This window comes from Mizuhopecten yessoensis, unplaced genomic scaffold (assembly GCF_002113885.1).
Source record: "Mizuhopecten yessoensis strain PY_sf001 unplaced genomic scaffold, ASM211388v2 scaffold10477, whole genome shotgun sequence".
NCBI lineage: Eukaryota > Metazoa > Mollusca > Bivalvia > Pectinida > Pectinidae > Mizuhopecten > Mizuhopecten yessoensis.
Genome location: NW_018408566.1, coordinates 762454 through 775130, shown reverse-complemented (window position 1 = coordinate 775130; position 12677 = coordinate 762454). Strand labels below are relative to the sequence as shown.

At 36.1% G+C, this 12677-nt stretch overlaps 1 protein-coding gene across 3 annotated transcripts in view; it reads left to right on the top strand.

Moving 5' to 3' along the window:
- Positions 1 to 12677, top strand: part of LOC110460730 (retinal-binding protein-like) — a 60521-nt gene that overhangs the window by 45716 nt on the left and 2128 nt on the right. For all 3 annotated transcript variants that reach the window (XM_021513830.1, XM_021513829.1, XM_021513831.1), the window contains exons 7-13: positions 1955 to 2143; positions 3850 to 3925; positions 4631 to 4711; positions 5208 to 5291; positions 6825 to 6931; positions 8868 to 9007; positions 9752 to 9900. In XM_021513830.1, coding sequence (XP_021369505.1) covers positions 1955 to 2143; positions 3850 to 3925; positions 4631 to 4711; positions 5208 to 5291; positions 6825 to 6931; positions 8868 to 9007; positions 9752 to 9900 — 826 coding nt within the window. The remainder of the gene's footprint in view (positions 1 to 1954; positions 2144 to 3849; positions 3926 to 4630; positions 4712 to 5207; positions 5292 to 6824; positions 6932 to 8867; positions 9008 to 9751; positions 9901 to 12677) is intronic.

Genomic DNA, 12677 nt, shown 5'->3' with positions numbered 1-12677 from the left:
ACATGGACTGATCACTGTGTATAACATGGACTGATCCCTGTGTATAACATGGACTGATCACTGTGTATAACATGGACTGATCACTGTATATAACATGGACTGATCACTGTGTATAACATGGATTGATCACTGTGAATAACATGGACTGATCCCTGTGTATAACATGGACTGATCACTGTGTATAACATGCACTGATCACTGTGTATAACATGCACTGATCACTGTGTATAGCATGGACTGATCACTGTATATAACATGGACTGATCACTGTGTATAACATGGACTGATCCCTGTGTATAACATGGACTGATCACTGTGTATAATATAACATGGATTGATCACTGTGTATAACATGAAACTGATCACTGTGTATAACATGGACAGATCACTGTGTATAACATGGACTGATCACTCTGTATAACATACACTGATCACTGTGTATAACATGGACTGATCACTGTGACATGGACTGATCTCTGTGTATAACATGGACTGAGCACTGTGACATGGACTGATCTCTGTAACATGGACTGATCACTGGGTATAACATGGACTGATTACTGTGTATAACATGGACTTATCACTGTGACATGGACTGATCTCTGTAACATGGACTGATCACTGTCTATAACATGGACTGATCACTCTGTATCACATACACTGATCACTTTGTATAACATGGACTGAGCACTGTGACATGGACTGATCACTGGGTATAACATGGACTGATTACTGTGTATAACATGGACTGACCACTGTGTATAACATGGGCTGATCACTGTGTATAATATAACATGGACTGATCACTGTGTATAACATGCACTGATCACTGTGTATAGCATGGACTGATCACTGTATATAACATGGACTGATCACTGTGTATAATATAACATGGACTGATCACTGTGTATAACATGGACTGATCACTGTGTATAACATGGACTGATCACTGTGTATAACATGGACTGATCACTGTGTATAACATGCACTGATCACTGTGTATAACATGCACTGATCACTGTGACATGGACTGATCACTGTGTATAACATGCACTGATCACTGTATAAACAGTCATGGCTTGCGTTGTTGCTATGAAAACCACGAAAATAAATACAACGAATTTGATTGATACATTTCACTACTGTTTATATGAGATATCCACGAAAGTTTGTATCACTAAAACGATCTAGATGGCTTTAAACTTCGGAAGGAAATACTCATGAAAAGTCATTTTATACAGTAAGTCGATTATTTAAGAGCTAAGACAGTTGTAGGAAAAAAACCCACAAAAACAAGCTTACAAGTTTGTCAAACAGTTTTATGCATAATTACTGAAGCGTATTTAGGATATGGTTGAAAAACTATGAATATACTCGGGCAGATTGTATATTTTTCATCCATGTACTTAGTACGTCTCCGTGTAAACTAGGTCAAGACTAAACCGGTTATGTCACTTTTTATTCCCGCTCCAGAAAGGCCTTCTGACATTTTGATGTGATATATCATACAAAGAAACATATAGAATACAATCCACACATATATTTAAAATCAAATAAAATTCATGGATAATTTGTAAATATGTTAAAATCACCGACTCGTAATTCCACCTTTACACCCCCAATAGTCGTCGCTGGGTCGTTATGTCGCCTTCTACTATGATTGGCCCTGCTGCTGCAGTGGTGTATTTTAAGAATAAAAATTAATTGATCGGGTTTTGATAAACACTTTCCTTTTACAAATTTATGCAAAAATACAAAATACACGTATAATATTGAATTTATAGCAAGTTCAATTTTGAGCTGCTGTCTTAATTTCTGAATTGATTCAAACAACGGTTTCGTATGTATTCATTGTGATTTGTTTCGGAAACTGATGCAATATAATTATTATGAAGACATTTAATATATTAAAGATCCTTACTTAACTCAACTTTCTCACTTAACCCACCCGTAGGTGTTGAAGAAGTATCTCACAGGCGGGTTTCTCGGCCATGCCATGGACGGGTCACAGATCCGTGTGGAGCTGTTCGGACGTCTGGACATCAAAGGGATCATGTGTTCTGTCCGTAAGTCAGATCTTGAAAAGACCAAAATTGTACAGTGCGAGATGACGGTCAAGGATCTGAAGGAGAGATCCCTATTGGTAGGTACAATGCTATTTTACACGCTCGTTTGATTTCAGTTGTTGAACTTTATTCCATTTTTTTGTGTTGCCCTTGTCCACATGCAGAATATTTGCCTTACAAATTTGTCAAGTTCACACCACGCGAATTAACACTTAGAACGTTGTCGCATGTGATCTTTATTGAATATTGAATGTTTGACTTCCATTCATGAAGGAATATTTGTTTAAGGTCATAGGAGTGTATTGCTAAACGGAAATAGGAAGTACATCCCTAGTTGAAAATCCAATGTAGGGAGACAGTATCACAATTTCCGCATAATCTGATGTTTAATATTAAAGTGATGAATATTGTATGCTTGTTATTGACAGAACAGTGTGTTCTTTCAATATTAAAGTATTGCAAAGCAATTCAGGCATTAATTCAGTTGTTTTTTAAGCAATGAGTCACATGTGTCCATTTTTCTGTACTTCAGAAACCGGCTACCTATTTCACTACTGTGAAGTTTTTCAAGAACGATAACTCTTGCATGCAATTACTATGTGTATATGGTTTTATTATAAAATGTCAATCTTTAATCGTTTATAGATAATTAATTTTACACAATTTCAGCATTTATGAAATCGATATACATTAATGCAATACTAATCTATGTTAGTATAATTTTTATTGACATTATTTTGCACACAATTGTGTGTTTCAATATTTTTTTCAAAATTCACTCCTTTTTACATAAATTTCCTTTTAAAATCCTTAAAGTTCTGACAACCTATATATTTTTTGTGGCAGAAAATTTTCTTTGCTTCAAAGAAATATATCTACAAAATTTGAATAAATTCTACTGAGAAATGGCGACACAATCCTATTACCTTAACCAAATACTGCACTTTCAATCAACAAATACAGTAGGTTTTATTATATTTCAAGATCTATATTTGTTTAGATACCAGATGACAATTCGCCTGATTACCAACCATTGCAATTAATAGTATTAAACATTACTGTTAAACTACCAACGTGATGCATTTTTCCTGATTGTTTGCGTAATATTTCATCCATTCTGATATGTGTTTATCACCAACAAAAGGCAAATTCAGTAGGGATTTTCTCTAAAACAATGATCATTTAAGTACAGAATCTATAACTCACAAAGATTATTTCTATGACGATTACCCACGTCCAAGGGAGGTAGCTCATGGATTTGTTTTCGCCGTAAGGTAAATTTAACTTTATGTTTAATGAACTTCAATTTCAAATAAGCAATTTCTCCTCCCATTTTCACATTTTTTTTGTTTAGTATTTGCATTTGTTTTTCAAAATGTTGTCAAGAAACATTGTTTGATAAAGTGCGAAGTGACTTACCCAAAAGGTTATGGGTTTTATCAATTTCTTTACAGAGATATTGCAAAACCCGACTGTTTGCATCATAGAAATTCAAAAATCATTTCGTGAAATATTAATTATAAACGTTCAAATAGTAGGTAGTCGATCAATGATAATCATTTTGTTGTGTATTTACTGTATAAGGTCAATGATAATCATTTTGTCGTGTATTTACTGTATAAGGTCAATGATAATCATTTTGTTGTTTATTTACTGTATAAGGTCAATGATAATCATTTTGTTGTGTATTTACTGTATAAGGAATCGTCATACCACAATACCGAACTAAATATACAACTACAACAGTAATTGTCTACACTGTCGGTCATTTTATCGTTAACAGGCAGGGAAGAGAGTAGACGGGTTAACCGTTATATTTGACATGGAGGGTGTTAGTACAAAGATGTTGTGGAGGCCAGGTAAGTCCAGTTTGGTTCTAGCACCATACCTTCAACATAACAATGTTTTAGTTTATTTCTATTGTCTTCAGTGCGACGTCACACTCATAACGTCCTGTCTTTTGGCTAACTTCTAAGATAAGAGTGAATGTTTGACATGAGGTTATTCAATCCATCACAGGACGAAACATTAAATGGATTTTAGATTTTGTATGTGTATAGTAGTTTCTAATGCGATTTTTCATGTATATGTATCAACTCCCAGACAATCAATCGAATAGAACAGCAGATAGTTAAACAGAGGTGTGAATTAATTGATACCCTACCTTAACTTGGATTGGTAAGATTCTGGAAATGTTAAGCGTGGCGGTTTTGAAGATTGGCGACCCCTGTCTTTTTTCACGTAGTTGTAGTTGTAATGCAAAACCGCAATATTTACTTAAAATGTGCAGGGTTTTCACACTCAGAAAGAGAGTCTGGCAACACCATGTGAATTGAACTATTATAAAATCATTTAATTTAGTACAGAGATGTTGATAAACTGTAGATTTCGTGTATCAATATACATGTATTACGGTTTTCCTCAATCAAATTTCTACCAGGTCTTGCACAATTCAAAAACTTATGGCATTACCTATCATGTTTGACTAATTGCTATAAGTTAAATCAAATACAATAGTTCTTCGTACCCTAATTTGAAGATATGCATGCTAATTGCATTTACAGGTATGCAGATGTACTTACACCTGGTGAAACTGCTGGAAGATAACTACCCGGAAATGATGAGGCGACTGTTAGTTATAAACGGTAAACTACACGACAATTACACGTACAGACAGAACAGAGCGATACAGTTTGTATCCCGGAGTTCATAAATGCTTTATTTATTAATTATCAGAAAACCAATATCACTAAATCAGTTAAGTTCCATTGAAAACGAAACTACGCTCGGGCATTAAAGTTGATATTATCTTTATTTATAAAGAAAAAATTCTCATCAGGAAAAGGGCGTTGGGTTTTTTCTTCGCTATCGGATCGGAGTGACGTTGAAAAGCAACATATATCTTCTGCGCCTTTTTTAGTCTATATATATACAGGATCATTGTAATTTCTTTTCTAATCTTTGTTTACTTTTTTTACCTCAGTATAATAACCGACACAGATATATCTTACCTTTTGTATCATTTGTGGGATAAGCCACCTAGTTAGATTATCATTCTTATAATTATACACAATACGACAGTAGAGCCTCACTAGTAAGTGAAAATAAAACATACAAGTACAACATTTGTTTTCCCTGCAGCCCCCAAGATATTTCCTCTGCTGTACAAGCTGGCGAGACCCCTCATCAGCGACGATATGAAGGACAAAATCCACATAGCGGGAGGTAGGTACAGTAAGAGTTCGTGATCCAGTGTACTAGTAGGTGTTTAACCCCCAATGTCTAAAGGAACTTGTGTCTTTTGCACAAGACTCATTTTCGTTCTGGCTGCCTTTATACTGTGATGTTAAAAACACACACGGAAACCCCTGGGGAAGTACAAGACCATGTGTTTCGGAACGTAATGTGACAGGCTTGCCCTCCCATGCTAGTAGTAAACGCTATACTCAGAAACTAGATGAGAGACATTAGCTCAGAGACGGACTGGCACAATACATGTACTTATGTTTTGTTTCCGAAATATAAAGTGGACTAGTTCTCTCATACATGTACCTAACCAACCCATCGCCTATGAAATATATAATGGACTAGCCCCATACGATCTAACTGACTCAATTCCCCTCAATATGAAAAAAAGAACAATATACTTAAAATTAATACCGTGTCCTTTCCTCCCACTTCTACTACATGTACCAGGCTTTGAAACATTCTTGATGGTTACGTGAAACGAAAACGTGTATGAGTCATTTTAAACTATTCGGAAAGCACTCTCTGTTTCCTCAGCACCGCAATATCACAGCACCGGGTCTCGTTAAAATAACGTTCACCGGATAAGACATGGATGTAACGCACTAAATGCTGATCTTAGTATATTTAGCTTGATAGAATGTCTCGCACGTAATTATGGACATCCTCTTAAATTTGCTAACAGGTATATTAAATATTGTTAGAAATAAAGTCATAAATAAATTGAAATCATACTGTCTGATAGCCCTTCCTGTCATTTTGTAGAAAAAATGGAGTTCTCCAAAATGGACATTTTACATATTTTTAACTGTTGATAAAGGTTTCAAATCTTTCCTCTTCGATCGTCATCTCCCCTACTTTTATGTCTTCTTCTAATGATATCACTCTGATGTCCTGAATAGCATTTCTGTTCATGTACGTATATATACAATGTTATGATACGGTAAGGACTTCGGGTTTTTTTTATGAACATTTAAACAATACACATAATTGACATGTGCTTTTTTTGGTGACGTATCAAATTCGAAAAGGCTATTATATTTAAATGCGCTTAGTCGTTATTTATCTAGAGGTGTCCGTCACTATGTCAAACCTTCCATAATGTTGAAAACTATTCAGCGTCGTCACTCACACGAGTAACCTCCCCTCGACAATTAGTTTTCTTTATATTTGAACCGCATTTTCATTGTGGTATATAACGCTCTGTAAACACCTCATTGTATTGCATTGAATGATAAAAAGATTAACCAAAGGTTTTCATTACGCCGATTTTAGAAGTAAAACCATTTTACAGTGATATCCCAAAAACCAGCGCCTTGTAACACAACTCACTGCACTAAAGTCTCAAAATGATTGGTATATGCGCTTTTTGACAATTTCCTACTTTTAATAATTTACTTATTGGTACCAGCAAATTTACAGGAAATATGCTCATTCACAAATATCTAAATAGAGCGAATACAGTGTATATTGGTGACAAGAACTTTTACAATAATTGCATTTTATTTACAGGAGATTATAAAGAGCTGTTATTCAAGTACATTGATCCTCGCAATATACCGGCGTGCTATGGTGGGACGCTCACAGACCCTGATGGTAACCCTAGGTGTGTTAAAAGTGTAAGTACCATGGTGTAACTGACTTGATGGTTACCCTAGGTGTGCTACAAGTGTAAGTATTGAAGTGTAACTGACATGATGGTTACCCTAGGTGTGCTACAAGTGTAAGTATTAAAGTGTAACTGACATGATGGTTAACCTAGGTGTGCTACAAGTGTAAGTATGTAAGTGTAACTGACATGACGGTTACCCTAGGTGTGCTACAGGTGTAAGTATTTAAGTGTAACTGACATGATGGTTACCCTAGATGTACTAAAAGTGTAAGTATTTAAGTGTAACTGACCTGATGGTTACCCTATGTGTGCTACAAGTGTAAGTACCATGGTGTTACTGACTTGATGGTTACCCTAGGTGTGCTACAAGTGAAAGTATTTAAGTGTAACTGACATGATGGTTAACCTAGGTATACTACAAGTGTAAGGATTGAAGTGTAACTGACATGATGGTTACCCTAGATGTACTAAAAGTGTAAGTATTTAAGTGTAGCTGACATGATGGTTAACCTAGGTGTGCTACAAGTGTAAGTATTGAAGTGTAACTGACATGATGGTTACCCTAGGTGTGCTTCAAGTGTAAGTATTTAAGTGTAACTGACATGATGGTTAACCTAGGTATACTACAAGTGTAAGTATTGAAGTGTAACTGACATGATGGTTACCCTAGGTGTGCTACAAGTGTAAGTATTTAAGTGTAACTGACATGATGGTTACCCTAGGTGTGCTACAAGTGTAGGTACTTAGGTGTACCTGACCTGATTGGTAACCCTAGGTGTGTTACAATTGTAAGTAACTAGGTGTACCTGACCCGATTGGTTACCATAGGTGTGGTACAATTGTAAGTACTTAGGTGTACCTGACCTGATTGGAAACCCTAGGTGTGGTACAATTGTAAGTACTTAGGTGTACCTGACCTGATTGGAAACCCTAGGTGTGGTACAATTGTAAGTACTTAGGTGTACCTGATCTGATTGGTAACCCTAGGTGTGGTACAATTGTAAGTACTTAGGGGTACCTGACCTGATTGGTAACCCTAGGTGTGGTACAATTGTAAGTACTTAGGGGTACCTGACCTGATTGGTAACCCTAGGTGTGGTACAATTGTAAGTACTTAGGGGTACCTGACCTGATTGGTAACCCTAGGTGTGTTACAATTGTAAGTAACTAGGTGTACCTGACCCGATTGGTAACCATAGGCGTGTTCCAAGTATAAGTAACAAGGTGTAAACATTTACATACCAGGTTACAGTTATAATTATTTGTTGACATCTTAAGGACAGGGAAACGTTCGCAACTAGTTACTCCCATATATAGAGTAGCATCTTGTCAGTCCGTAGAGACAAATATCCACTTATTTCAGCATTGCATGCATCTTATATGAATGTTCTAACTATTATGTATATGTTGCGAACGTGAATAAGGATACAAATGCAAAAAATGAAGTATCGTTTTGCTGGTGCGCGATAGCTCTGTTCTATCTTAACTACAGATTTACATTTTATGTTACAAACCAATGCTTAATAGTCAATGTTTTATGACCTCTTCGTGTGTGAAATGCATGTACTTCCAAAGAGAGAGGGCTCTCATAGGCTGTGCAAGTTGCCCAATTCCCATTAAAATCTGATTGATTTGATAAAATATTTTGAAATGAAAATAGTATTCATCAATACGCCACCAGTGTAAGAACCTAGCTATAGTAATTCCTATTAGTTGTCATCTTAAAGACAGTGACACTTTCGTAACACGTTACACGCGTATGTACAGTCATTACAGATAGTTCCTTTGTAGTATCTTTACAAATTTATTAATTTCGCGTGGTTCTAATTTTTGACGATTTTTGCAGTAACAATTTCAACATGTTTTTATGGAAAGTTTGGAAATTGTCATTTACTCCTTTTATCATGTTTTAAATAACACGTTCAGTTTCCTTTCGAATACAGGTCTGTCAAGGAGGGAACGTTCCAGAGTCGTATTATCTACAAAACACACAACTACTTGAACACATGAAAACGGTCACCATACCAAAGGGTGACAAACTACATCTGGAGTACAACGTGGAAAAGCAGGGCTCCCTCCTCAGGTTAACAATAAACTAGCTCAGTATGCTGTGCCTTCCTATTTGGACATACATACTGCTTTTATTTAACACGTGTCGCTTTAAATGAATGATAGGGATTAATGCTGATCAAATGTTAGTGTCGTCACAATACATTTTAGTGATATGATATACTTTGATATATGAATTTCTGTCTCATACGACAAGATACAAATGACGAAACAAGTTCAATATTGTTTTCTTAAGTTGTTTAATTTTCGTTTTAAATGAAAATAAATTTTAGATCGTTGGTATCGTGCGATCATGTTTAAAGTCTGAAAGGGTATGTGACATCGATTTATGTTAATTTTATGACATCACATTAGTTCATATTGCTTTAATTCATACACACATTAACACATGGATGTATACATCTATCTAGATGGTAGTCATGTGATAAAATGGAATGATGAACGTAACGTGTGTCTTTTTTCCATTTGAAAAAAAAAAAAATATAAAAAGTGTCATTGTTACATTTCACCACAAGAAATGTGTCAAATCCTATTAACTCACAAACAAAATTAAACTGGATCATGATCAATTAGAGCTACATCATGTTAATTCGTTTTAATCCATATGGGGTAGATCATTTTGTGTATATCATAATTTTAGCTGTAGCTCCATATCTGTTAGTTTTGATATCTGTTCACATATACTACCATATGCAAATTCACTTTAAAGCAGATTACAAACGGGTCAAATTTTAACGTTGAAAACCCTTTTTTATAGATGGGAGTTCCAAACAGACGATTACGACATCGGATTCGGTGTAAGTTATAAGGAAAATGGTCATTTAACACCACTGGTGCCTGTAACACGCGTTAATAGTCACGTGGTCACCGAGGATGGCAGTATCACGTGTGATAAGCAGGGCGTTTGTAAGTATTTTTGAGAATGGGAAACAGTATATCATGCTAGAGTCATACACGTCTACTCTACGATTACTAATATAAAACTAGAGTAATATGTCTAACTGTACTAACTGCCGCTATGTTTCCCTGCTCTATTTCTGAGGCCTTCAATTTCTAGTGGAGTAGGGTTTTTTCTTTTCTCAATATGGGGGAATAGAAAGTCCGCTTACCGAGGTCAATTGAGAAATATAGTTCCCCGACCGAAGACAATTGTGGTAGATATTCCCTCTAAAGATGATAATGGATTAGATAACCTTCAACCGATGTTTTTTAGGGAAGAGATAGATTATCTTTACAACTGACAATTGGTTAGATAACCCTCGACGGAGGTTATTTGGAGAAGATAATCTCTCTATAACTGACGGTGGGTTAGATAATCCCTCGACCGAGGTAATTTGGTGTAGATATTATCTATTCAGCTGACGATTGGTTAGATAGCCGCTCGACCGCGGTTCACTGGGGAAGGTATTATCTCTACAGCTGACGGTGGGTTAGATAATCCCTCGACCGAGGTAATTTGGTGTAGATATTATCTATTCAGCTGACGATTGGTTAGATAGCCGCTCGACCGCGGTTCACTGGGGAAGGTATTATCTCTACAGCTGACGGTGGGTTAGATAATCCCTCGACCGAGGTAATTTGGTGTAGATATTATCTCTACAGCTGACGATTGGTTAGATAGCCCCTCGACCGCAGTTTATTGGGGTAGGTATTATCTCTTCAGCTGACGATGGGTTAGATAACCCGTCGGCCAAGGGTATTTGGTGTAGATATTATCTCTATTATAACTGACTATAGGTTAGATAGCCCCCTTAGCCGCGGTTTATTGGGGAAGATGTTCTCTCTACTCCAGATGATGGGTTAGATAACCCCTCGACTGAGGTTTATCGGGGTAGGTGTTCTGACAATTGGTTAGAAAGTCACTAAGGACAATTGGGTAAATATTCTCTCTACGTCTGACAAGAGTTTAGAAAGTGACTGATGACAATTGGGGTAGATATTCTCAGGTACATATGACAATGTGTTCGATAGTGACTGAGGACAGCTGGGTAGGTATTCAGTCCACAGCTTACAATGGGTTATATACTGAACGATGGCAATTGGGGTTGATATTCTCTCTACAGCTAACAATGGGTTATATATTGACTGAGAACCATTGGGTAAGATATTTTCTCACAGCTGACAATGGGGTAAGAAAGGCCCTCGACCAAAGAGAATGCGGGTGAATAGTCCTTTTTAACGAGGAAACAGTATTTAGTAGATTGTATCTCAACCGAGGACAATTGAGGTAGATATTTTTACATCTGACAATGGGGTGGGATAGTGACCTCGACTAAGGGAAATAGGGTTAAATAGTCATTACACCGAGGAGACATTAGTGGACCATATTTCTCTTACCAATACGATAGAGGGTTGAAGTGATGTCTCTTTGCAAGTTAAGAACTATCGTCGCAAAAAGTACAAGAAAATCTACAATGTAATATGTACCCAGGAGACATCAGGATAAATCTGCACCGATATAATTAAAATCAATTGATCATCTATGTGTTCTTAAACCATTTCGCTATGATTTGAAGAATCATAATCGGGCAAATACACGTTTCTTGTTTCAGATGTAGTAATTTTCAACAATAGATTCAGTTGGTTTAAGTCAAAGAAAATTCACTATTCTGCCGAAGTCTTCTTTCTGTCACCAAGTACAAGTATTAACGGTCCTGCAACCTAACTGTTGGTATGGTATAGCTTTGTGCATGTGATGTTGTATTGTGTTAGAATGAACAGTGACACCACCGAATCAGCGAGGCCTTTGTGATCGGTAAACAATATATCGTATCCGCGAACAATAGATTTTTAACTGTTTTTCCTTTTTTTTTCAAATTTATTAACACGTATTTAGTTCTTACAAGGTAAAATGATAAAGAAAATAAACGCTGTTCACTGTCGATTGCTAGACTGAATGTATGCGTTGACTTCTAAAATGTTGTAAGAATAAATTGAAAACGCGTCACCGTTCAAATAGGTTAGAACCAAACCAAACTTTTATCGTAAATATATGTACAGTCGATATACAACAATAAGTACAGACTGCCTCCGGTGTATGTGTGGTAACACTATGTGCTTCATGTGTAATTACGGAGGACCTTGAAATATCATTTTATCTCGACTACTGATGTCATTCTTTAGACTGCTTCCAAAACTGCAATATCATCAGTTGTTAAAAACTGTTATGAAATCATCTGGATTGTTCTCACTAAAGAAATTCTTTAATTTGTTTTAATTTACATCAACACCTTAACTGTTCAAAGTACAGTAATTGGCTCAAACATGTCGATAGTTATAACTTAAGTGTTTACTTCGACTGTATTCAATACAGAAATCTTCTTAAATGGTATACTTTTAATCATCACATCGACTTTTCTCAATACAGCAAATTGTCGATTGTCATAATCCTATTCCTCACTTAGCCTGCTCCTGTACTGTTATTTGATATAGTCAGCACCACTTTTGTTTATTTGCACCACTTAACGTTCACGTGTCTCACTATAAATTGTCAGTAGATAGTTTTACAGTTCACGAACACCTTTCTTTTTCATAACAGTTCAGATTGTTTTGTCGTCTATGAACACAAATGATCGGCAGTACCTCATACATAAGCGTGTTTGGCTGCAATTAAGATTTCCAGTGGGTTTTTTTTAATGCTATTTGATTTAACGTGTGATGTCAAGTTTATATTTGACGAGCCA